At 42.0% G+C, this 27,436-nt stretch overlaps 1 protein-coding gene and 2 long non-coding RNA genes across 5 annotated transcripts in view; 2 read left to right on the forward strand and 1 right to left on the reverse strand.

The window, feature by feature from the left end:
• The first annotated feature begins 1,087 nt into the window (after positions 1-1,087).
• Positions 1,088-26,879, forward strand: LOC138241068 (uncharacterized). Its single transcript, XR_011190286.1, has 4 exons — positions 1,088-1,460; positions 24,992-25,336; positions 25,976-26,030; positions 26,262-26,879. It is a non-coding gene; the product is annotated as an uncharacterized lncRNA (long non-coding RNA).
• Positions 9,303-15,015, forward strand: zic6 (zic family member 6). The gene is made up of 2 exons (XM_015351587.2): positions 9,303-11,213; positions 13,851-15,015. The coding sequence occupies exons 1-2, from the start codon at positions 10,193-10,195 to the stop codon at positions 14,498-14,500; spliced, it is 1,671 nt and encodes a 556-aa protein (XP_015207073.2). The 5' UTR covers positions 9,303-10,192; the 3' UTR covers positions 14,501-15,015.
• The window catches only part of LOC138241067 (uncharacterized), a 54,985-nt gene continuing 52,680 nt past the window's right edge, over positions 25,132-27,436 (reverse strand). For 2 of the 3 annotated variants that reach the window (XR_011190283.1, XR_011190285.1), the window contains one exon: positions 25,133-25,219. This is a non-coding gene — a long non-coding RNA (uncharacterized lncRNA). Of the gene's footprint in view, positions 25,220-27,436 lie in introns of all 3 variants that reach the window. The other variant, XR_011190284.1, reaches the window with a different exon arrangement.

Consider the following 27,436-nt stretch of genomic DNA (forward strand, 5'->3'; position numbering starts at 1 on the left):
GAGGCAGCCCCACGCTGACCAATGAGGGCCTCGCGGCCTCTTCGGCACGTGACGGGATCCCGGCGCGCTCATTGGCTGCGCCGCTCTTGATTGGCACCGTTTCGCATTGAAAATGGCAGATCAGCGCCGCTCTTCGATCTGATTGGTCAGTCAGGGCATTATTTGCAGGTAAGGCTACGGGATATTCTCTCGCTTGAATAAATTGTGCCTTGTTTATTTCCCCTTCTTTCTAAACCCGCCAGCTGTTTTGAAACGTATCTTTTTAATTTGCTTAGTTTTTTTTTTTTACACACACACACGCACACACTTCAAATACTATTTTTAAAAAGCGTTGCTGGGTCTTTTTTTCCCACCCCAGCTCGCGCCTTTTCAATTAAAAAAAAAAAATCGACTGTGTCGTCTGTAAAGTTGCTTATTGCGTTTATTTTATTGTTTGTTTGTTTTCTAGAAAAACACAGAGAAAATGAGACGATTTATATTTCGTGATGCTTCAGATGCCATTAAGTCATTCGCGCTTTCTCCGTTCTTTTTAATTAGTAATGGCGAACTGTTTAGCTAAATCGTCCCCTTGGGTGAAGCTATAAAACTTCCCAGCCCTTTTGAAATATGGGCAAGGAGAGAATAATAAAATCGGCAACTTTCTAAACCCTGAAACAGCAGTAGATTTATTTAGATTCTCTTTTCGTATAACTTTTTTCTCGTAATAACACGCGTCTGTTTTTCTCATTCTGACACGCTTGCTCTAATAAAGCGTTGCTGAAGCAGGGGCTGCTCAGTCGTTGCACTGTGTTGCTGTATCGCCCTCTCCCCAAACATAAGTAAAAATACCGTGTAATTAATATAACCTTTGCTACCATTTTTACATAGATTGGTAGACTGATTCAAAATATCGATTGCACACATTTCCCATAATAAACGGGATTGTGTATTTGAATTTACACTGGAAAGGAATTGCGTTATTTTTTAATTTTTACGATCAATTATTTTATTTCTGGATTCTCGCTTTACGTGGTCATAAGGTTCTCTGGCTGAGTTCCGAATTCTCGCTGTCGCGTTGGTGCGTGGGAGGGGGTTCGTCTTTTTCTCCAAAGCACTATAGGGTGTAGGAAATAAAAGACGGAAAGAAAGATGGCAGTAATTGTAATATCCTCAGATTTTTGCTTAGCCAAAAAAACTGGGGCTATTGAGCCAGTTTCACAGGGTTGTCGCCGACTCGCTGCAGGAAACGTAAAATCTGATCAAGTTCAGAGACGCGCTGAGCGCTTCAAGCAGAGCTTTATAACTGAAAGCCTTTCACATCCTCTTCCCCAATCAGTCTCAGGATAGAGCCCCACATTCTTTATTTTATTAGAGATGTGGAAAAAAAAAAACCTTCGAATCACTATTTCTGCACTCACGCGCCATCTACACAGCCCTCGGTCTTACAACACATGCATCGAGAATAATGTTAAACTTTCAAGGTGAGTTAAATTATGGGCATTTTTTTAAAGTGCTATTTTATAATCCAAGGGATGCGTTGATAGAGTGTTGTAAGATCGTGCGTGGGAAGTAATGCGCGTGTTCTTTCTAACGTACTTGCAGGACATTGTAAGAGCTCGGAGATGACCGTTTCAGAGAACCCTGTATACTGGACGTTGAATGAAAGGAAACAACAGTAACGTCCCGTAGTTTTTTTTTAATGATTTATTTGATGGCATAGGAGCGGGCGTGATAAATAAGTTAACGGAAAAATACGACAGTGAGTGCTCATCTGTTGGTTACAGCCTGGGCTCAGGCCTGCTGTTCGCTTCTCCTCGGGTGTGTGTATTTCCCTGATGAACTCGAGATCCACGCAAGGCTCTTTTAGAAAGTGGACAGGAGCAAATGCCATGAACACAATTGCGGACAGGCAGATACACGCTGACACACGTACACACCCCGTGTTTTCTCGTCAGTCTGCCTCTTCTGCCTCGCACTCCTCGGAACACACGACCCGGACGATAAATACACTGGGAAGCGTTATAGCTCAAGATTTATGGCGACCCTTCTGCACTTTCACAAGTGACAGGCTGTGAAGTTTTCTTAACTTTTCCTTTTCGTTATTTTATTGGGTCTTTGCAGCGAAACGACTTGGTTCGGGTTATTATATATGGTCTATACACCGCCCGGGTGTAGCTATAAAATAATTAACGGCGAGAAGCACGTGCACTGCTGTCTCTATAACAGAAACGCATAATTCAATTAGATCATCAACCACGTATTCTGTTGTATGATGGCTCTGAAGTTGCCGATTTAGGACAGGGGAGGGTGTATGACCTTTGACTCGGAGAAAGGCCACATGTGTAGTTCCAGGTTACTGTCTCTAAATCTAATCTAAAGCAACTGTTGGTCGGTGGAAAGAGCAGAGTGCGGATTATGGGATATCATAAAACAGTCTATACCCCAAATGTTCTTGGATTTCGCAAGCGTAAATTCCTCCAGATGTATGGAATGCAAAAATTGTGCTAAATAAGTAGGGGTTTCCTTGGTTTCACGTTATCTGTCTCTCTCTCGGTCTGACTTTTTTTCTTGGAGAAGTTCAACGCATACCCTTCTGTCAATTCTATTAACCTACAGTAACCCTTTCAACACAACAGTGCATTTGTATATGTGCGGGAGTGTATATATAGAACGGTCCTAAATTCTACTGGAGTTGTGTTTTGCTTGGTCCCGTTTATAGTCCGGTTCATTTTGTACTTTTAAATACTATTCTTGCCGTTGTGGTTAAACAGAATTGAATGTCTGTTTTGTAGGACAGAGTTCCTTATTTTTTTGTGCTCAGAGCTCCTCATGTTGTTGTATGAGTCATCATGTTTTCGCTGTGTAATAGGGGAAACATTTTATGCAAAAAAATAACTACTCTGCATTTTATGAAGAACTTTCTCTCTTAAATATAGAGGCAGAACTCCTTTTATGATTTTAAATTGAGCATTTCACGCACTCGATAGTGATTCAAAGGGCATGAAGTACTGAAAACTGAGCTCACTAGATTATTTTTAAACAAAGCATGCGAAATTCAGAGGTTTAGGATTCGAACTGAAAGATTGAATATCTTTTATATATAAAATCATAACACACATGTCCAGGTTCAATATATATACATAATTATACATATATAGATGGAAATGTTGCTTTTAAACTCACAAAAATGTCACTCATATACACCAGTGCAAGAAAAACAAAACGTTAGTGAAAAATATCTCGGATGTCGGCAAACCGTTGTCAAAAGAAAACGCCCGTAAGTGGAAACATTAAACAAATGAGAATCTGAAGATGAATAACCAATAAATATACATATCTTTGTCCGGTTTTATTTCACATTTTTTTAATAGCTACGTTTGATAAAGCCTGTCAGAGTATGGATTTCGTTCACATGTCTCGGCACTTCAGAAACGAGATGCTTGTGCACGTATATATCGCACATTTTGTGCCGCTTTCAACCAACACAAATCGCATAAGAAATAATACCTTCATTAGATAATACTGGATTACATGTGGATAGATCAGCATATTGAGGCGTTATCCCTGAGTCATGCGGGTCGCAATCAAGTTCAGCTTTCCTTGTCTAGCTAACCGTTATGGGGCAGTATACACGTTTCTTTCGTTGTACCGTGTAGATACTTCCTCTGGGAAAAAAAAAGTAACAGTTTGTGAGCAACACATGTATTTCACTCTTCCAACTTCCAACTAAAATATTGTTTCTGGTTTTATTAGTTAAAAATAATATCCGTTCCCATAGCGGGGAGCTGCTTTGTTCCTGTATTTTATTCATCCTGTTTTTAACACCTACGGCTTGACTTTCATTTGCTTTAAAATAACCCCGAGTTACACGACGTTTAGCACGTCTGCCGGAATTAATATAGCTCTTCACTTGCCGAATTTAGGTTTTGAGCAGTGTGTCAATCGTGCTGCCTTTGTAAAGTAACAATGCTTATTCAGGCGTTCTGTAAGTTTAACAAACAGCACAGTATTTACTGCAATTATTTAAATGTGTTTATTTGATCTCCGCCTGCACACTTTTGAGCTATGAAAATTAGAATTTAATTTGGTATTATTTTAATATCTGTTTCTCCAGCTCCTCCCCACCTCCAAATCCAGCCCCCTCCTCCTTCTCAGCCTCGCACTAAAACACACGTACTCAAGACAAAGATTTTATGAAATATTGAAATATTTACGCTGCGAAGACGCTAGGCACAACCTTCAAAGTCATTAAAATAATGGAAAGGAAAATACCCCACACATTGGAGAAAAGTAATGGGTGGAATGATTTAGGCTTCAGCCAACATTTCTGGACTTTAATACTAATGGAATACGCTTATGTGGTGTTAATTAAATGATGATATACTTTAATTCCTTGTTATTAACATTGCGCTAAAATATACCTTCATTAGAATGTTCGCTTTAAAAATTAGACCCTGTTGAAATAATCAGTTAAAAGCAACAACCTCGCTAACCTGGACACACCATGTGCTCATAAAAAAGTTGATGAAATTATATTCAAAATTGAAACCGTGGTAGTTGGGCTTAATTTTTTTTCTCGAGTCTTCTCAATCTCATCGCAATGCATTTGTAATGCATCTTATGTAAGGAGGGTTATTGTATCATTTCTCATCCAGAAACGTGTGCTACATGCATAGAGTTTAACCCAATAGTTACTAGACACAGCACAGAAAATCTGCCAAGGTGTTTTTATTACATTCGAGTGTGTATTTTAAATTCTTTTTATGTGTGAAAGGTCTACGATATCATCTAGTTTTGTACATTACTTAATATATGTAGGCATATTTTAAAATTGCATACACGTTTTTAGAGAGGCGGAACCTCTTTATACAATAGGCAAATCAAATGACAGTTTGTGGCGGTATGAAATATTAAAACAACTGAAAAATACATTATAGTTCTGATGAAAATTCACTTCACGACTAACAGGTATTTTAACTTTGTTTTTGGAGCAAAGTTTTATTTGTTTTTGCCGGACAGTTTTTTTAAATTGCGAATTTATTGCCATTTAAGTTATTTCTGAAGAGTTTTGTCTTATTGCTGTGGGGATGAAAGTTAACATTTTCCCCCCATTTGTTTTACTGAAACGTTTAAAAGCGCCACATTCTCGAAAATCTAACCAAAGGAAGAGAGAGCCTCGTTGTTGGCATTCCCCTGTGTGAGACTATGGACCTTTAATTAATATGTTCAAATGCCATTAGATACGGTAATTCTACCAAAACAATATTTCTAAGAAATCGGATCAATTTTACGCAAGCCTCTAATTAAATCTCTGCCAGAAGCTAACAGGTACATAGTTAACACCTCCTTTTCCCGCCATGTTTGATCTGTATCAGTATCTCAGCTCATCTAGTTGTGTTTACTGTGTTTGTGTCTTCCGAGTCACGGCATCAGAGCCTGTTTTGGGCGCTTTGGTAGCTCGTCGGAGGACACTCCAGTTAACTCTTGAGACTGAGAAAAGAAAAAGTTGCCAATATCTCAATCAGTGACTAGGTGACCTATGACTCTTGGGTGGTTCTTTTGTCTTGTCTTTTTAGTCGGCGGCACATTTTTATTGACCCTTTCTGCGCGTGAATGCCTCTTGATTGGCAACCGAAGCCACGAAATACTCAGAGACATAGTGTATCAAGGAGCCTGTCCGTCTACCTCTGTGGTTTAGGAACCTGTAGAGTCCCAGTCCAGGCAGAGGGTAATTAGACCCCCGGTCTGTAGCCTTACCGTTTTTCACAACACTTAGCCAAAGCCAGATACACTCGTAATATTTGCACTCTGTTCACTTTTCTGGCACTTTATCAGTCCGAGGGCCCACATACGCCCTAAAGCATGTATAAAATTACTTAGTTCTACATTTGCAACAGATCTGGACTGTTGTTCAGTGCGTTATTGTCGTAATAGACACGAAGCAATCCGTTAATAGTAGCCTAAGTCACAATCTGCAACCCTACAAAGTTCAACGTGTTAGAAAACTCCCAGTATATATATCCATTTTTAATGATCCTATTTTTACAAATTCGCCTGAACAATAATCACTGAATATACAGTTTACAGTGCATCACACGCGTATGTGTGTAGTTCCCTTCTTTAAACAGGCCTTTATGAGTTCCTGACTCCAGTAAGCAGCGAGAGCCAAAATATTCAGATTCCTGTGTGGCAGAAAGCCTAAACTTGGTGACGCTATGAGGATACACGCCGGATAAGTTTAGATAAGCAGGTAAGTCTTGAAACAGTAGCCTAATATTAGACTTAATTTAGGAATATATAACATAGTCCTAACGGCATATTTTCTGAGGGGATAAAACATTTTGTATTCAGAAATTACATCTAAAATATCATAAGACTCATTTTCGAGACATGTTTTGCGGTAATACGTTTCGCTATTCGGCAGTGGAAACCATTCAAGGCTCACATATAAAGGCAATTCAGCCTGTGTCAGGAAATAAATAAAAGGTGTCTGGTTTAATTTGAATTATTTTCCCCTTTTCAGAACGGTGCACTGTGTGGCCAGTTTAATTCATATTAATTTGGTACAGAATGTGTTAACAGATTTGCGTAAAGCATCGCACATCATAATTTAAGTTTGTGGTTCTTCGTGTGTTTCTCACAAAAGACGCGGAAACGGTCAGTGGTAACTGTAGCAATTGAACTTCTCTTTCTCGTCTTTCCCCAACTCCTTCAAGCACACACGTTATTCCGCTAAGAATTTGTTTACTACCGTTAAAAAGGCCAAATAAAGTGTGTGCTTTACTCTAGACAGAATAGGAGTTCCTTTTACAGAGAAAACAAGCACGTGTTCTGTCATATAGCGGAGCTCCACAAGAATAGGTGACGGCTTCCTGTACTGATTTCCTAGCCTACAATAATTAATCTAACGTGAAAAACGAATGGTTTTTCTGTCTCGTGGTGGTGTTTGTTCTGTATTGAGGGAAATGTTAGCAACGTGTAGTCATTATTGCACCCTATGGACAAATGATGAATATTTTCCTCTTCCCAATGATTTCTCAGGTGAATAGGAGAGCAAACTGCTCGACGTGACTCAAACGAGTTGTTGATAGTTGTTGAGTATTAAAACCGAGAGTCCATACCAAGGTGTAAAAAAAAAACCTCAGGTATCCACGCTGTATTTCTGCCACTTTCTTTTTGCACCAGTTTTTCAAAAAAAATAAACATCTCTGCAGTTCACTCGCTTTCGCGGTTTTTTAAAAAGAAAAAAAATTGATTTATTATGAAACATGTTTTACAATTGTTCATTTTACCCTGTAGACGATTAGAAAAAAACTCCTATAAACGTGACGTTTTTTATTGCTCTGATTTTCGTTTTACAAGATGCTTAAAACTGCAGTCTCACAATTCACCATTCATACCTGCTGCCTGTATCTGTAGTATCCGAGAATGGGACACAGGTTATTAATTCTTTGATGTAAACGAAATTTTCAAAACAAATAATACAGTAAGGTTCATACTGACGTTCTGCGTATACTCAGCAATATTATTTACCAAATTAAAAACGTGCATCGAAGTTCGAAGTACCCACCGTCATGACGATTACCACCAACAACAAAAAAATACATACCGCACACCTGGATGTGTACAGTTGACGAGTTAGAATATATATATATATATTAATTTTAAAATAACAAAACTACAAATCATACAGGAATTTAAAAACAAGCTAATCTCACGAATTTCGTTTTGAAATGATTGCTGTCTGTTGTGTTTGAATGACGCGCGCTGGGGTGAAATAAGAAGATTCTTTTGAAAAAAGTTCACCGAAAAACAGGAACCTGAAAGCCTCGCGCACGGTTTTGCAGGTGAACGCCACGCGACAGAAAGAGAAACGCAACCAGTCCTTCGGAAGATTAAACATCACTTTCTGTATTTCGTAGCCACGACGACTTCTTTTTAATACAATCTGATTTTTGTGATCCCCCTGTTACCCTTTTGCATTACACCTCGTGACTTAAAATACACAAGAAGAACAGGAATGGTTTTTGAACACTCGTTTAACTTTGATTTGTCGGTCCTGTAACCCAGACAACATGCTTTCGGTTTATAAAGAAGCACCATTTGGGGGAATTTACCACACGTTCGAGCAAGAAGACAAATACAAATATTTATAAAAAAATAATTATTTACGTTGAATTGATAGTATTAGGGTCCCGTATTTATACATGGCGCAGATAATGGTAAGCCACACGATAGCATGTTAGCGAAAGGATTATTTCGTGCTTTCTGATGACGGTTTTTAAAGGCGAGTATTCGGCTTGTGTGTCGATGTGCACGTTTTATTTTCCAGTCGTATTGACTGCAGGTAAAAGTTCTGTGTCAGTGACAGCGGCGCGCAGGTGCGGCGCACGTCGCGCGTGCCTCCGCGCGGCTCTGCTGGGCGCCTCTCAGACAGCAGGTCTGATCAGCGCCAGCGCGCTGGAATCGCTCACCGTGCAAGCGAAGGCAAAACAGGTAAAGGTTTTAATGGGGGGAAACGCACCCCGTAGTGATTCGCATATGTAAACGTTGCCATTTAAATACAATTAAAAGTTTGGATGCACCACCATGTCGTTAAAATGTCATATTTATATGATCTTTGCTTATTGAAAAAACATTTTCTCACTTTGGAATAAACCAGTGAGGTCATTTTCTCGCTTTGGTGGTGTGTGTGGTGAGACCGCAACCTTCATCTTTTTGTTCATGTTACTGGTGAGAAGAATGTTGTGTGTAAGGTTGGGGGGGGGCTAGATTTGACCGACAGAAAAATCAAAAACTAATTAAAAAACCCGAAATCGTTTTTTTTTTTATTGGTCTACATAATTTACAGCTTAACCCACTAAACACGTACTTATAACCCAACAACGTGAGAAGCTAAGTTTAATTTTCTATAAATGTGTCAAACCAGTCACATAAAAGTCCTCCGTTTTAACGCTCTTACGCAGCTCGCAACTCGGGAAACCTTTAATAAGATGTGCGAAACTTTTTAAAAATGATTAAAGCCTTCCCCCTCTTACTCTCCATTCCACCAAACCCTCTTAGAGGATCTCCTTTGTAGTTTTGAATGGAATTAAAGTGAATGAAAATCTTCTCTCAGTTTCTAGCGAATTTAAAGGCGTGTGTCCGTTTGTCTCTCAGCCTATCACACCAGAGTATGATCTTAGTAAGAAAATACTAACGGAGTCTTAAAAGAGCCGTGTTGCATTTTAACGGCAAACGATAAACATATCCTTCCGTTCAACGCTTACCGAATTAGTAAGTCAATAATAATAATAATAATTAATCCATACTAATTAACAACACTTTGTGGAATAAGTTGTTGATTTGGCATTGTCTGTTCTTGGTGTTTGTTAAATCATCCCACAAGGAGCGGCGTGGAAACAGACCCACAGAGCAGAAAGGAAGTTCAGATTTATTGCTGGGTTGGCGTCCTGCATAAATATATACGCATTAGAAATACTGAGATTTACAACCCCTTCAGAAATGATAGACGTTCTTTGTAATAAATCGCCCGAAAGCGAAATGTATTTCTGCCACGGCCACTATTTATCTTCACAGCGTATTACAGGGTTGTTGTGGCTTAATGTACAGTTCACACCGGTGACCTTACACCGCGCTCCTGCGAGAGGCTCAGTTAAAAGAGCCACAGACAGAAGGCTTTGATTGTTCTCGTTTTGCACCCATTAGGGCGCTTCAATATCGCCTTACTTCTGAAGACTTCAGAGGCATCGCTTGCTGTTGTGCATCAGCAGTAAAGAGCACGAGCACCCGAGCTTCCGAGGTGTTTTTGGGGTGTGCATGCGCGCTGTACACAGAGAGTCAAACAGCCGTAGATATTTAGCAGTTTGTACGCGGCACATTTCAAAGCATCTCTGTGCAATATTTTTGAAAGGAGTCGTGCAGCGAACGCATGCGTGTCTCTTTTAAAACAAGCCCAGCTCGCGTCAATCATACCGAATTGCAACCAATCCCACGGCAGTATTTTTTAAAAGCAGATCTGCCTGCTGTGCTTTTATATCGCGCCATGGCCTGTTTCGAGACATTTTTTACTACTACGGTTATTGCCACAAAGCAAGAGGGCACAGTAAACGGCATGGGACGTACACCAGCTTTAACTAGCTTGAGCCTCCTTCCTGCTTCTCCGGCGAGGTTCAGGGCTAGGAATGCCACATGCAGATGATATACAGCAGGGATGATGGAAAACACGATTTCTAGGCACATCCCAAGCATAAGATTGGTTGATTTTGCAGGTTCACAGCCGCACTCACAACAAAACATGACAGGCCTGCCGAGGTTTAGTGGCTGCCCTTTTTCTTACGTCTATCCTGGGGAGACTAATACTGAACCCAGCGTGGTGCTGCCACCTTTGGCAGGGGAGCACATGGGGCACCCCACCGGCAGCTCCTTAAAACTCTGCCCCTCGCACAGTTTACGAGACTACCCCGAGTCGAGGTCCGGTGCTTATGTTGGTTACTCTGCCCCCCAGCCTTCAGACTCCGGATACGCAAGCCACCGCGTAGCACAAAATCCTAGGGGCATTGTCGGTGGAGCCGACCTCTCCGGGACGAGCATGCCGCCCGTTACCGATCAGCTGGCGACGCGGAGCTCCCACCACGGGGCTCTTGGAAGGTACCGTGACCTTCCCAGCTATAGAGAAGGCAGGAGCCACGCGATTTTCACTGCCTACCACGAGCAGGCCCACGGCTCGCCCGACGGCCCGGTGGTGCTGGGTCTGTCCGGGGACCTGCTCTCCAGACCTCCCGCCTACGGCCAGCCCCTCGGAGGCGCGCGGGGCCACAGGGAGCTCGTGACCCAGCTGTACGGGCTGTACAAGCCGATGGGCATGGCCGTGCAGAGAGGAGCGGAGCCGTTCCTCAGGTGCTCCAGGCAGAACGTCAAGCGAGAGCTGGTCTGCAAGTGGCGGGGCGACCAGGAGGGGGCCGGGGAGCGGCCCTGCTCCAGGACTTTCGGGACGCTGTACGAGCTGGTCACTCACCTGACGGTGGAGCACGTTGGGGGACCAGAGCAAGCCGAGCACGTCTGCTACTGGGAGCGCTGCTCCAGGGAAAAGAGACCCTTCAAAGCCAAGTACAAGCTGGTGAACCACGTCAGGGTGCACACGGGGGAGAAGCCTTTCTCCTGCCCCTTCCACGGGTGCGAGAAAGTTTTCGCCAGATCAGAGAACCTCAAGATCCACAAGAGAACGCACACAGGTTGGTCAGAGCCTTTTCATCTAATCATTATAATCATAATCATAATAATAAGAATAAATTACGCTCCCTACATAAGAAGCTAGGGATAGTTGTATCATTTTAATTTCATCCTCGCCATATGAAAACAATGATGTAATTTTTGTTTATATAAACACGATTGAAAGACTAACCAGAATACTTCGCAGATACTTTTTTTTTTTCCTCGGGGTCTTTTAATTAAAACATCTTCCATCTTCCATCTGTCTGCTCGCACAAAAGTACTTGATTGTAAAGCGGGGACACTGCTGGGAGTTTTGAAACAGTCTCTGGGTCTTGTTTCAGAGCGTCTATAATCTGCCTGTTCCTTTCGTCGCGATTCTTTCCTTCTAGTTTCATTATCTTAGTATCTAACAAACGTTAAGGTTTTATCTTATATTATTTTAATTTCCTTATTGTATCAGATGTAATGCCTATAAGTGCGTAAAGGCATAAATGTGTGTAGTGGTTTATTTGAGTTAGTCATTTGCTGTCACAAAGTATTTTACTATCAAATTATGTAATTGCAAAACAAAATTGAGTTGTGGGTCTCAGATTGTGTTAGATATTATACATTCTCTTTGGGGAGCTATATGATATCGTTTTGGATTTAAAAATAGAAGTATGAATTTTAAAATATTCTTAAAACATCTTAAAAGCCGAAGCAAGAACCTTATTTCTTATAATAAAAAACTTTTTCTGGAGAGTTAATACATTGAGCATGCAGCATGCTGTGGAATAGTCCCGTGAGAATATTTAAAGCGACAGTGTCCCTGCTATTAGATGCTAGAGATGAGAAAACCCCATATTTTCAAATGTATGTGTTTTAATGTTTCATTATAAGAATAACCAACGTAGAAGCAGAAAAGGTGTCAATATAATTTCTATTATTAATTGAAAGCGTTTTATCGCCTTAAAGTGATTTCGTGTTTTCTTTATGCACACACATGCAGGTGGGATTGCTTTTAACAATGCCGAAAGAAACAAAGTTCGTTTTAAAAACGTATTTTCTTCTTCGGCGTCGATATGTTCTTTTTGGTCACGATTTTCTGTGACAAAACAATCGGAGTATTGTAGACCCAATTTTAATTAAAAAGTGATGATTAGGATGTGGGGAAAACACATTTAAATCGTGTGTTAAGTTATTCAAACGCTTTATTTAGCAGGCTTATAAATGCAACATATGTAAATATTCTGGTTATGAAGTGCATTTTGTAAATAAGACCGGCTACTGAGGTTGTCAATAGGGTGCTGCTCTCTTACTCAGAAACCAGCACGCCTGCGGAACACCGGAGAGCTGTGACGTATCTCACACGCCTGGCGCTCAGGAGCCCCATGAAGGAAACTCCAAGCGCTCTCTGTGATGCTCACACAGAGCCTGCGGGCGCGTATTTCAGAAAACGACTCGCGAGAAACTGGTGTGGTTTGCTCTTTAATATCCTAGTCATGTAAGCATGGATGCGTGCTGCATACTTTTGCAGACGTTAATATTAACGCAGTGTTCTGCCTATTCCTACAGTTTGTACCATGGTGGTTGTATAAAATGACAAATGTAGGCGCAGCTATATCTCAGACCACACTATGTACAAGTTGTGACAACTGCACTACTAATAATGACGACGAGCATGATGATCAACCGAGCTTCAGTCTCCTAAAATAAACCATATAATGCTGGCAATTATTCACTGAGCTATTTTCAAAGCCACCGAAAAAAAATATTACCGTTCTATTTATTATTTATCAATCACAATATTAAAACCTATATTGGAAAGACACTAGAACATTTAAGAATTACTGTATGTTGTCCTTTCTAAGATTGAGGCGCAGAAGAAAATGAATATGGTAACACTTTCTAGTTCCATGTTACTCAGCAGCTCATTCTTTTTAATATATATGAGAAACGCAAAACAAATTTGTGAACAATATTGCGACCAATAATAAGCTGATAAGGAGCTCCGTTGTATCTGGTTTTATAGACAATATTAATACAATACCCAGGCAGGTTATAACCAAGTAGACTACAGACTAGGTAGGCCTGTTTAAATCTACCTAAAATATTTCCCTGTTTCTCAACAAAAGAGACATAATTAAAAGCATACTTTGATGTGAGTGTTGTGTTTCACTTACATGTAATAAAAGACTGTGGTAACATATGTTGGGATGTAATAGTATATGTTTTACCTTACATGACCCATAAAGCTGTACCCGTGCTGACGAGTTTATAGGTTTACAGCTGTTAGTGACTAAATTACAAGCGGTTTCTGTACAGCTCTCCCGTGTCTCCTATTGTCTGTCGGATGTGCCTGTTTGAAATTCATATTCACGATTATTCTGCTGAGGATATTTCCGTGAAGCTGCGGAGGTTGAGAACAAGCACACTATAGAGAACCCGTTTTAAATTTTGAATCACTGTCCCTCTTGCATGTTTGCTTTTGTGAACGAAGAAAAATAAACTAACGATACACATCCCTGGGGTAGAGCGTAGCTGTCGCACATGAAAGCCTCTTTTTGCTGTATAGTTGTGCACAACTTTGAAATCACCTGAAATAAGAAGCAAAAACAAAAAGTGGTGATAATGCAGCAGGTAACACGCGGTCATTTTTCCCTCCTTTGCACGTTTAGGTGAAAAGCCCTTTAAATGCGAGTTCGAGGGCTGCAATCGGAGATTCGCGAACAGCAGCGACCGGAAGAAGCACTCTCACGTGCACTCCAGCGATAAGCCCTACACGTGCAAGGTCAGGGGTTGCGAGAAGTGCTACACGCACCCCAGCTCCCTCCGCAAGCACATGAAGCTGCACTGCAAGGCCTACGGCGCCAAGGCGAGCGAGGAGCGGGAGCAGCCCGCCGCGGGCGGGTCTCCCAAGCCCCTGGACCTCCAGAGCGACCCTCCTCCAAAGCCCGTCGTGCTCTGCGCCTCCTCGTGCCCGGCGCTGCCCGGCGCGGCGGCGGCGGACTCGTTCGCCACACAGGCCCGAAGCGGCTCCTCGCTGGCCACTCCGTTCCCTCCCCAGTACCACAAAGGTTTGGACTGCTCCTCCGCTCGCTCGCCCTCGGTCTTGGACCCGCTGCTCTTACAGAGGGGACCTTTCAGGACTGACCTGCAGTTCCCCGCCAGCCAGCCTGGAAATGCTCTGGCCCAGAGTCCCCGGGTTTTTCAGTCGCACAGCGCCCCTCCTTTCCAGAAGGGAATTGTCAATGGGTGGTACACCTGCCACAGTGCCGCCGAGCCCTGCATAGCAAAGCACTTGAACAGCGACATCTCTTCTGCGTGAGGAGAGAGCAGGAGAGGGAACACTGCTAACGCTTACATCTGGCGTCGCTTCAGCCTCTCGGAGAGCGAGGGTGACGCTGAGGGAGCGGGTTGTGGTGCGGACGGACTGCTGGTTATATGTGGGTTTTTTTTAGGTTAAATATGTAGCTGCTTCACTCGTCAGAAACTGCGCAGCACGACAGGCTGAGGACCCGGAATGTGATGTCTGAAAGTCCCCCTTTCTGTCCTTTAAAAGAATGTAATTGCTTTAATGCCCTCACACGCCGAAATGTTTGGCTTTATTAGTGCAGCCTGTAAGTGTTCTGCTTTAAACGTGACTGTGGTGGAAATGATACTGTACTTTTTAAATGTGACGAGCTCGGTCCTTACCCTACTGTAAGCATCTCCCCGCAGTCCAGCGCACTGGTTAGTAATCCGATTGCAAGCTGGGTGTTGCCACCTATTTGTGTAGGTACTTTTCCCCTCGTTCATTTTTTTTCGCCTGTTTTCTTCTGAATTAAAAACACACCAGCAGGATTGCAGTGTTTCTTTAACGTTTCGCTCACCCTGAGACATTTTCCACCAGGTCTCTCCGTGAAGGGCGCACGCAGCAAGTGCGCACGATAAAACCCGTTTTATACAGCTATAAATTAAACGCGTTATTCTAGTTCTCATGTCATATTACTGGTTTTCAATTAGGGGGTCGGGGACCACCGGGAGTTCGTCGGAGAGTTCCAGGGGTCCCCCAAACACAAACGGGACCTTTCCACTGTAATTGCGTCAGAATCAGCGCAGGATCTCCGATAATACGTGTGTTGGATATGTTGGTATTTTTATCATTAATCGTAACATACTCGTAATAACCATACAGTTCTATTTGATTATACCCTAATTTATGGCAGTTCTTATTTGAAACGGGTATGTTGAGAAAGTGGTCCATCAGGATAAAATGTTTTCAACAATGAACATAAACCCCGACAAACACTGAACATATAATATGTGTTGCTTACAAATTATATAATGAACCAGGCCGGGGAAACAACGAACAAACCTATCTCTTTTAATTTTTTCTGTAACAAAAGAGATCGCACACAACAATGTCATCTACTTCCTGTTGTAAAGGAAGCTTTGCCTCTCAACTACATCGAAATAGAAAAGAAATCAAATCCTATAAAGCCAATTCTTTTCCGAAAGTAACAACTCTAAAAAAAAAAAAACATCGAAAAACAGACATTAAAAACAGCCGCTATATTTAAGTTATGAAGTCGGGGCGTTTGAAGACTTAAGAGAAATGCGGGTCTGCAAAAAAACCAACAGTAGAAAATGTTTTATCGGTTATAAAAATTCTATACAAAAAATTATTTAAAATGAAGCGCACTTAAGACATTTAATTAAAATTCTTACTGTATATACTGTAAAATTAATTATGCATACCATCTTTCATTAAAGTACGCCTATTCTCTTTGATCAGCCGGTGTGTGTTCAAGTACAATCTATTCTGAAGACGCGGTACAGTTGGCAGTAGCAGTAGGAGCCTCTGTTTATATCAGTGTTTCTAGATTTCAATGGATTAAACTCAGGTTGCCTGGAATTAAATTAACGCATTTAATGAAATGCAATTAATTATCTCTTTAATAAGAAAAAGGTGCTGAATTTCGCAAATAGACCAGACTCCTCCGTGCTTGGTATAAGCGTTTAATTTAATTTCAGTCTGTTTTATTAGATGTCTGCTGTAAAAAAAAAAATATATGAGACAGCCAAGATAGAAAAATAACGCCTTTGTGCAAAGTAAGCAGATTAAGAGAGCTTTCTGTTGAGACCGTGCACGGGGGGAGAAGGAGGGGATGTGTTTGTGTGGACAACATTTCAACAACCTGCATACAGTGGCTGTGGTTTTTAAAGGCACGGCTCCATGCATTCCAGAGGCTGTGTGAGCGACGTATGCAGAACTGCATCGTAAAACATCGTCGTCATTGTTGTAGGGGTTTCGTAACGACGGCTGAAAGTCATGCGCCTTCATAGTTCCTGTTAAAAATGTTGCGTGTTGCTACCAAGAAAATTATTAAACATGTGGCATATAGGAGCGCAACTGACTCTTTAAGCGCAATCAGCTTGTGTGTGATCTCAAGTTAGCATAAAATACGAGCGCTAGAAAGTCATCGGGATCTTATTGATTGCACGAGTGGCAGCTGACCGATTACCGAGGATCAGAGAGACACCTGGCTCGCATTATCGCCCTGATGTTGCCTCACCGTCCAGCTTCTCTCATCCATAAGCGATGAGGGTGAGAGCAACGCTTCTAGTTTTATCCTAAAACGCTAAACCTTGAGTAAGTTCAGAAGGGTCCACATTTTATCGCGTCGTTTCGAGAGACGGTGTCTTGGAAATAATACTCCTCACGTTCCCAAAGTTCGTCTGTTGATGTGTGCTTGTGTTACACTGTACTGTAGCTGTACATGCCACACTGTTCTCGGCTAAAACATTCACATTATGATGCTGTTCTACACACAATTTTTAATTCAAGCGCCGTTTGTGAAGAACGGGCTTTTTAAACTGTTATTTGCAGGTGGTAGGCTACTGGCAGAGCCTGTCGTATGAAGAATAGCTACCTATAAAATTGAACAGCACAGTCTATTTAAAGTGTTTTCTGTAGTGGATAGTTTCTCGTTTGTATAAATATTTTCTGGAAGCGACTTTTTTTTCTTGCGATTACGTCTCCGAATCATATTCGGATCGCAGGAGCCAGTCGTAAAGCTACAAATGTTTTGAAAACAAAATCATAAATTTAACTCCTACTACAGTGGGGTCGTACACATCGTCTTTTTCTGCCCCCCCTGAGATGAATCGCTGTTGCATTTGTCAACGAGCTGTCCAAACAGTGTACCCCTAATGCCCATAGCACATACTGTTAAAAAGCCTAATTCCACTCACTGGTGGGTATACCAGTATCATTACCGATTCATAGTTTATGCACCCAATTCGCGCTGTTAAGGACGGACCCTCCGGCGCTCGTCGTCTCGATCTACTTATAAGGGAAAAAAAACAGGACGTCTGCGACCTTTTGGGCGTTTCAGGTCGGTCCAGGTGCAGGCATGGTTCGGCCGAACCAGCGGGAAAGACCCGGGGCTCCGGCCTGCGGCCCCCCGACCGCGGCGGGATCAGGGTCACTCAGAACTCGCTGCGCGTCGGGGGGAGGACGATCGGAAGTGGATCCCGGGAGATCCTCACCGGTCCGGCTGGCGAGGAACCTGAACTTTCAGACAACAAATATGCCTGGGCAGCCACGGATGGTTATTATGTAACGTCACACCAATTATTTTAGAAACGTAGTAGGTAATTAAGCTAAATGGCCCCTAAATAAAAGGCAGGAAACAAAAATGATCTTGGTTTTTGTCACCGTATGTCACCACTTGTCTTGTTCTACGTACACTTGTGTTCTACGTACACTTGTATTAAAACGGGGTATTTAGTATGCACCCAAGTGACTTAAACAGCTTTTTTTGAAAAGGAACCATGTTCATTTTTCGCTCGTCAGTCCGGCGCGACGTGCGGGCTTTTCGGCTCGGTGGCGGGCTGGGTGCCGGGAGCCGGGTGCTGGGCCGCGGCCTCGGCTCTCTCGAGTCCCCCGGCTCCGTGACACCCCTGGAGCCCCAGGCGCCTCCAGGTCGTGCCCAGCGCGTGACTTCCGGGAGGGGCTGCGGGTCGCCATGGCGCCCACCAGGAGCTAGATGCTTTCGGAAAATATAAAAATACACATCTATACATTCTTCTCCTGTACTGGTCCATCTGACGAGGAGTCATTTCCTTAGCTGGGTAAAAAGGGGCGAAGAACCCAACAAAACTATTTCTTTGGAATTCCCTACAACGCTGATAGGGTGAAACAAATGTTATCCAGCCTTATTCCGGCGCAGTGAAAAGTGCTCATTCTCATCCGCTCAGGATGTGTGTCAGTGACTACTGTTATTTCTTTGTGTTTCTTATGAGTATGACATTTGGAAAGTTACAGTAGAAAGTCAATGACTGGCAGGCCAGATCCCCATGACATCAATAAAATATCACTTCAGCTGTGTGTGTGCTATTATCCTGTTGGATGATTTTTCACATCTCCGTCTTCTAAACTGATCTTTGCCGCCTGCTTAAAATCCAGTGCCCTGGCCTAAACCTGGCATACAGCGTGTTCAGAGAAAGCAATTGATTTTCTGATATGATATTGTTTTGATGTGTTCTGCATGGGTTACGTGGGCTAAGACTATTGGTATCTTTGTACCTTTTCACATGAGTATTACAGCTCATTTACGACGTAAAATAAATTATACACATGCATGTTTCCTTTCAATCACACCTCTTTATCCATATTTTAGATTTCTGAGCTAAAACAGTGTTTGAAAATGTTACTTGTACTGTACTTGTATACTGTATATATATGGCAATATCCATGTAGCAAGATCATTTTATGACCTTCTGAAAAATCATACATTTAATTATGTGCAGTCCCTTCTTGTCATCAACAATGAGCTAAATCTCACAATGCTGCAAATTTAATTTAAGCTGTTTTGTTCCATCAACAATATTAATCACACAATGTTAGAAAAGCATAAGATGAGAGAAGGTCATTCGGCCCATCACTAAAAAGTTGTCGGTCGACTGAACAAATACGTTTTTTTGCAGTCAAATATCAGGGCCTCTTATTTGCTCAGTGCGGATGAAATAATCCCCATGGATACCAGAGGGAGTCCCGCAGAATTGTGTAGAATAGTGTGCAGTACAAGAGGACAGGCAACTGCGAATATGTCACCCTGGTGCCTGTACCCTCTGACAAAGACAGGAATAAAAATGGAGACTGAGGCTGGAATCTGCTTGTCAGTGTTGGGGGATCTGGTGTTAAAATACAGAGCAGACAGAGGACTGCTTGGGTTGTAATAACTTGAGATTGCAGTGGTTGAGTGTATCTAAAATGGCAACTTTGTTGACCCATTTGTACTGTAAGATTAACACATTACTCCAATTTCTCTCTTGTAAAACGTGCATTCACAATACGGTCAATTGTAAAACAGTAAATATACCGCTTAACTGTGAAGTAAAATACGTTCTAAAGCTTGTGATGTCAAAATCTAAATCATTTCTCCATGAACACTGTGAATAATATTTTGTTTTGATTTGCACAAAAACTTTGAAGGCTGTTATTTTATTTATTTTTTTAAACATGGACATAGAATCAAACACCGCTTTGACAAAACATTAGGCCGACTATTGTACTGTGCATGCAGTATAAGTGCCTGGAAAACATTTTGGGATCTTCAGGGGGAACACAGTGGTTCATATTGATGGAGCAGCACCAACTCTCTACAGTCCCTACCACCAGCATTAATGTCTTTTTGTTTCCAGATGTCCAGGGAGCAAGCTTGAATCCTGTATCTCATTTTGTTCAGTTTCTTTCTCAATCAGCCTCAGCAGATCCGAGCGCCTATTCTCTTGATACTTCCACCTGGTTTTTCCCTCTCTCTGCTCTTCTGTGCTTCGTTATCATCAACCTCTGACACGAGTTGCACTGCACTGCAGCAGGATGGGGCAACAAATAGCTTTTCTTACCACATGCTACACCACGCCAGCACCTTCTCACCCCCACTGCTGCAAATTAGCCCCTATCAGGGAGAAGGAGATTGCAAATGGAGTGCGATCAAAATTGGATTCCGAGCCTTTTCCATCTTCCCCAGATCAGGCCAAGAGAGGTATCGCTCCATGACTCCATGGCTTTTCATCCCAGACCAATAACCCCTCCCCCCCTCCAGCACTATCCTTGCTCTGGGTTCCCATCCAGAGAATTCTTCCTCCTGGCCTCTAATATCCTTGCTGATGGCTTCTGTGCAGACCATCTCTTGTCTGTCATCATCACACCACAATCATTTATCCAGACTCAGTCTCAATCTCCTTTCCTGCATAATCTAAAATCAAGGTTATTCCAATCATATTCTCAGAATATCCAGACTATTGCTAAAAGTCCTTGTGTACCGTTTCCCAACCATAGCCCTGTTGGTTGAAATATGCATACAGTGAATATGTATCTTACAAGCAACATCTTCCAGAGTCATGGTGTTTTATAGGGCAAGCAGAAATCGTTGTGAGGTGTATGATCAATTAAAGGCCTTTTCACAATGCTAGGAATGTCTTTCTAGCATTGTGAAATGATTAGAGATAATTAGTATTCATATACCAAGATAACAGTGCTTTGCTGATAGTATCAGCAAACCTTATATTCCATTAGAACAAATTATAAAAATGATGAACTAAAAAGTTGGATGTATCTGGGTTACAATAAAAGGCTTTCATGTCTTGAAATGTTATGCTGTTTTACTAATCTGCACTGTTTCTAATACTCAAATAAATGGCTTGAATGGTTCCATGAAAGACTCTGTTCTTCAGTCTTACCCTGATTTGCCATTATGTGTGCTTTCTCCTGTGTCCTCAGCACATAGAACCCAGAACCTGTTTAATTTTGACTGTTGAACCTCTAACATAGATTTCACTATCTATCTTGTTAGGGGAAAAGACAAGATGACTGCTGTTCAATTTCTGAACCTTGGCTGAAATTTTTTTTAAAATTTGATTTCCCCAAAATGTGGAATCAGAATGTGGAAAATTTTGCTTCCCTAAAATGTGTTCCTTTTGTCATGTTTCCTTCTTCACTCCCACTACTGACAGAGAAGACCGTCTTCTTTCTTTTGCTGTCATGTCAGTTGAGTTCTTAATATAGATTTCATTAGTTTTGTCTGCTTAAGCAGAAAATCCCCCATCGCAGAAGGAATTACTAAAGGTTAAGATCTTCTGTAGCCACACATTAGCAAAACCTGCTCGTAACCAGTTGTAGAAACCCAAATATGCATTTTGGATATTTGATGTATTTTTTCCTTTTGATGCATTTTAAGTTTTGCAATCTTCCCCTGTGGACGAAGTTCTTTAAAAGGAAGTTTTTTTTTTTCATTTATTATCCATGGGCTGCATAGAGATATTACTGACAGATTTCTGATTATCTGGTCTCCGGGCAGCTACAAAACATTAAAGGGCCTGTTTTAACCAATCAGCTGGTACATTTCCCTGCTTTTAACAATGGGCCCTTACTGGCAAGCCACAACAACAGGTTGTAGACCTCCCTGGGGTCAGACAGGTTTTGTGTGTCTGACTTGTGTTTTCCTCTGGGACCGACAATCCTTTGTTTCCTTCCTTCATCGTGATCCAAGCCTCTTTCTTCTCCATTCCCTTGCTGTGTATGAAAACCAGCAACTTTCACTGGCCCGAGTCAAAGTGAGGAGCAGCAGTCACTCCTGTGGGGTCATCACGATATCACACCTCTCCATGTCTCTGATCTCCTCTCCAGATCCTTGTCATTAGAGACCAACAAAGTCTGCTCTGTGTTTAACCCTTCCAGATCCAGGACAGGAAAACTGGCTGTCATCAAGCCCATGCTACTCAGAGAAAACCTATTAACATGGTCATTGCAGATTACTGCAGTACTGATCGTGGGTTCAACTTTCCAGGCTCGGTGACTCATTCGTTGCAAAGTGATTTAAGATGCTTAGCTTTTTTATTCATTTTAACATCGACTCCTTTACACCGTCCAACATAAATTTTCCGATGTGGAGTCGGCACACTTAATTGCAGGAGGACTTTGAGTTTAGACATAAAATATTTTTTATAGGCAAATAGGTGTCAATTCTGTATATCCTGAATTTGGTGTGTAACTGTTTATTTGAGCACACAAAAAGATCTGGATGATCACGAGGGCGGTAGGAACACTCAAAAGCATGGCAGCGTCTTCTCCTTGTGTCTTCTGAAAGCATTGCTGGAAATAGTGCAGAATAAAAGGGAGAAAAGAAATTCCTCCTGAGTAAGCAGTGATTTGTTCCAATGCAGTGGTTCTGTTGATTGTGTGTACTGTATGCTTATATAGCCACACAGGGCTGTGGCTGTGAAAACAATAAACAGGAGTGTCAGCGATAATCTGGCTATTAACCTCTCAGCATTACACCACCCCAGGCCTAAGTAGTGCAGTGATGGATGGGGCTCCGGTCCCAGTGAATTCCCCCGGGCATTTCAATTACAGTTTGGATAAGCGGTCTAACAACTATTAGGTTTAGCTTTAAACCATGACGTTGGTTGGAAGACAAATCTATCTTTGTTCGGTGGTGACCTTCATTGTGTGGCAGAGTGACAGGCCACTCCATTACTCACACTCGCACCAGTTTGACTCAAGGGAAGGCTGCCGTGAGGATTAGAACAAGATGCAGCAGGAGAGCGCAATGCCACCTCAGTGGCCTTAGTGTGGTTCTCCACAGCTCCACCTCCAGATAGGCAGGCGTATCTAAGTAGGATATAAACCACAGCTAGACAATCGGGCAGGGAGCTGTGTCAGCATTGCGTGGCCTGCAGAGGAATGGATACAGGTTCAATCTCTGCTGAAAGGTAAAAAAAAGAAGCACTGCATGTAGACTGTGGGGCCTCCTTCAGGTGTCTTCATCATACCTGAAGAAAGCCCCAAAGTAAACACCTACAGTAGTGCTTCTTTTCTTCACCTTTCAGCAGAGAACGATTCTTTACCTGTTCCTTTGAAAAGACAACTAGTAATGCAAATATAGTCCCAATTTCTCCATATTAAGAAGCCAATTGGGCATTATTTTCACCCCAAGGTGATCAGTCTCCTTTAGAACAGAAGCAGAAAGTGTTACAGCTATGCACCTTAGCAAAGGTTTTTTTAGGATGCTGTCTATTCTGTTGACTGTTCACCATACAGGTTTCATCCTGGAGGAGAGGGAAAAGAACTCCACCCCAAAATGTGTTCCTCAACACTGTCTCACGTGGGAAGAGATTTTATTGTGGCTACACAAGACTTACTACAGGCAGGGAAATATTGTAGAAATATACCCGCATGCCTGGGATTTGTTGACAAGCAGCAGATTTGGTTTGGGGTCCCCCTCTTCTGTTACCATGGTTTCAGGTGCCCATTAGGACCCCCCCCTCCCCCGCCCCAGCAAAGGAGGTGAGAGCTGGGGGGAGGGGTGAGGGCAGATGTTCTGTTCATTCTTAAATATCTGCTGGGCGGCTGGACCTCTCCTGGGAAGCACAAAGTGTTAAATCCATCTAAATGCTGAAAAAAATGTGTCTGTCCTGAAATAAACAAGTTGGTTTCATATCTGAGCACCATCAAAGAGTCTTGCATTCTTCGCCAAGAGACCTTGCGCATCTTGCAGCTCATCCCCCCTCACCTCTCATGTGTAATAACTTTTGATTGTCTCAGTGACATCCGAATGTTTCATATTTTAGATATTACGTTTCCACTATCTCTAACTCTTATCATGTCTTAAAAGTAGAAAGAATTTCAAAGTAACGGTTTGTAATTCCACTGATGTAACAAAACATTTCTCATATTTAAGGAGATATTACATAAAAAACAAACTGGATATACGGTATATAGATGCATTATGTACATATATGGTTTTGTTCCTTTGCTGTAGTATTAGATTAAGATATAGCTGGAATAATTAAACCATCAATCCCTTCTCTCTACAGGTCTACCGTGAATTAACATACAACAGTATTATGTGTGTTTTGCATGTCATGTATGACATTTTTAGTGTTATGTAAGTGACAGAATTATGTAATTACTTGTGAGGGATCTGTTTAAACCCGCAGAAAGGGTAATTGCAGATGAAATGTAATGGAGCAAATCTGAAAAGTAAAATCCTTTAGCTTGACACATATAAGTACACTGTAGCTTCAGTATGAAGTAGAAACAGCAAAGTAGCAGGAAAAACTGCTCTTTACTCAGTAAAGATTTCAGGTTTGATGTTTCGTCTAATCGTTTTTCTTTAATGATGATTTTTATACAAACTGAGCACAAATACCTTAATTCTGTATTCTTTTTTATTGTAATGAATGACTTCTCATTCTTTTTAGCATATTTTTAGGTATAATGTTTTTCCTCTTTTGATGCTTCATTACCTTTTTCTTTTAAAACACGTCAGTGCAGCAAAGGTGCTGAAATATGTAACGGGTAATATATTTGACCAAGTTGTCCCATTACAGCTCAGGAGGGGAGCAGTGTCCTGACAAGTGTCAGCAGGTAGGAGCGTTTGGAAATGTCCCAACAGAGCCCCTCCTGTGTCTGTTACACCACTGTGCATCATGGGGTCTGTTTTCCTGGTACATCCTCCATTTGGGGACCTCAGTCGTTAAACAGCACGGCAGAGATGAAGGCCATGCAAAGCCTCCGAAACGCGCGCTGGTGGCCTTCCGCACCGCGGACAGGATCGGACGCCATCGCTGGAGAGGAACAAGTAGGTTCATTCCATGCTGAAAAAAAAGAAGAAAGAGAACACAACGTTTCGGCCTCTGAGCCTTCTTCAGGTGTCAACTGCTGCTTGTCAACAAATCCCAGACATGCGGGTATATTTCTCCAATACTTCCCTGCCTGTTGTAAGTCTTGAGTAGCCACAATATAATCTCTTCCCGCGTGAGACAGAATCGCTGGAGACACTGCACAGCGGCACGCAGGCGCCTGACCCGCCGCAGGGCTCCTGGAGGAAACCCTGACGGACACCATGCCCCTCAGTCGGCCGAGTGCCCCCAGCTCTCCCGGGGGCCGAAGATGATGATATTCCCGCTCTGCACATCAGTGGAGCGCTGGAGGACCCTGCCCAGCTCCACCTGGAAGCCTCGCCACCCCAGCAGCACAGAAAGTTGACGGGAGCTGAAAGAACAGAAGAGCTTCACACGTGTGCCTCCTGGGCCTGCATGCTGGTGTGGTCGGGATGGGCTGACACCACCTCCTTCCGGGACCGAGGGGACAAATCGGCCGATACTGTCGGTGAGCCCTCCCTAATTAAACATTATATTACTGGCTCGTGAGATGGGATGACCCGACTGATCCTATAGGAAAGATGCCTTCCTAGGACTTGCCATCCCTGCTAAGTGTCCATTAGACCTTCTACCCCACCACTTTCATTTCAGGGGATTATATACCATTAAATTCAATTACACTATATTCAGTGGATGAGTCTCCAGTGCCTGGGTAGCTTTGGCTTGTTCGAAGCACAGCCACCCCAGGTACTTCCTATCCACCAGTTGGGGTGCGATTGCTCTTGTGTACGAGGGTGTCCAGGAAAGATCTGGGCCTCTCTATAATTTTGGGGGTAGTTCAATTGTATGGCGGCAGGGTAACATTCTAGTTTCATTGTGAATGCTGCCACTGAAAATATTTTTAATAGAGCTACTTGGCTCATATTATATTGTTTTTTCCTTTGCTTGCAGTTTTAAACGGGATTAAAAAAAAAAAGTTCAGGATACCAAGACCCGGCTTTGAAAGAAGCTGTGACCGAGCCTGGGGATTCTGACACCCCACCACCTCCAATCTCTGCCCACTTTTATTTGGGCTACATTATACTCTGGAAAAAAAAAAGGTGACTACTATTCATACAGATTCTGTTGATCTCACTTTGTCTTTCAGACACACCCAGAAATACAGAGGCACAGGGGCTGTCAGTCAGCCTACGGGCTTAAAGGTAGAGAACCTCACTGTCATGAAATAAAGATACCAGAATATTTCTATTTTAAATCTACTGCTCAACACAATAAATGACATGTAGCGGAAGTGATACTGATATGATTAGGTTCCACTCTCTTTTGAACAGTGTTAAGAAATTTCAGTTGCTAATAGAAAAAAATATTTTAACCAGTATACATGGATACTTCTCTTCTCAGCATGGAATAAACCTTTACTTGTTCCTTTGTAGCTTACGCATGCTGACGCAGCTGCCTACTTGAACTACATGGATACATTACTGGATTCCAGAAGAACCACAACAGGAATAGCACCTGAATCTGCACACATTGATAAATCTGTTACTCTTGCCAGGGCAGTTTCTATGCTGGTGCAAAATACAGATTGAATCTTTTTTGAAGATACTGTTATTATTCAAAACCGATTGGCATTTACAGCAGCTGGATAAACATGGCCTTTTTAAGGATATTTGCTAGAAAAGAAAGATTAGAAACTGACCTAAAGGTACTCAGGTCAGAATTAAGTTGAGTTTTTCAAGGAGGGGCTCAATCTAGGAAATACTCTGGGAAAGAGGCTGGAACTATGTCATTTTCCTGTGAAGTCTTTATGACTGCGAGAGTATCATTACTCATCTGACTAAGTCAACAGTCCTGGAATAGAATCTAATGTTCTAGTTGAAGATTCAATTATCGTTTAGTAGTCAATCAGCGGTATTTAATTTTAAGCCACATATTGGATTTATTTCTGTAAAAGTGATTATTTTATATTGAAAGCAATTAAGGAATTCCTCTGTGGTAATTAATACTTGTAATTCTCAAATAAATGTGCTAATAACAGCTGTTTTCTCAGATCTCGTCTCTGCACTGCATGTTGTTTTTTCTTTTTTTAATTCCCATTGACTCGTGTATTTTATCATACATTTGAAGTACAAGAAGACATCTTAGCCCTTCTATAAACCAAGCCAAACAAGAGGGGCTGATATTCTCTTGCTAGTTGTATTTGAGTTGTAGCCTCTTTTTACAGTAATGTTCAGTAGCCATAGTATTAGCATCTAATTTCTGTGCGCATCTTTCAGGGGAATAGATCATTTTAGTTTTCCACACTGACGAAGCCTTTTATTTGGAAGTTGTGAGTTAACTGTATATGTATAGTGGAGTAGAAGGATTTTCGGGAAGACGACGAAAGGTACAGAACAGGAAATGTCGAGGAATTCCTTATGCAGCATAATATTGGGCTTCCTTGAATTAAGATCATTAAATGTGGGTAAGCAGACACATTTGTGGCACAGCCTATGTTGCTGAAAAATAACACCCATTAAATGTCCCAGTGCTCCCCTAATGAGCCATCACCTGTACTGAGATGCTGTGTTTTCTCAGTCGGTACGTTAGTGTAAGAATTATCGTAACC

Source organism: Lepisosteus oculatus, chromosome 8, assembly GCF_040954835.1.
Source record: "Lepisosteus oculatus isolate fLepOcu1 chromosome 8, fLepOcu1.hap2, whole genome shotgun sequence".
In the NCBI taxonomy this organism is placed as follows: domain Eukaryota; kingdom Metazoa; phylum Chordata; class Actinopteri; order Semionotiformes; family Lepisosteidae; genus Lepisosteus; species Lepisosteus oculatus.

What these genes read in the sequence shown, in the direction of transcription:
- zic6 (XM_015351587.2), top strand. Translation starts at nt 10,193, where the DNA reads ATGATGGAAAACACGATTTCTAGGCACATCCCAAGCATAAGATTGGTT. An exon ending in CCACAAGAGAACGCACACAG is followed by an intron (nt 11,214 to 13,850) that starts GTTGGTCAGAGC and finishes TTGCACGTTTAG; the next exon opens with GTGAAAAGCCCTTTAAATGC.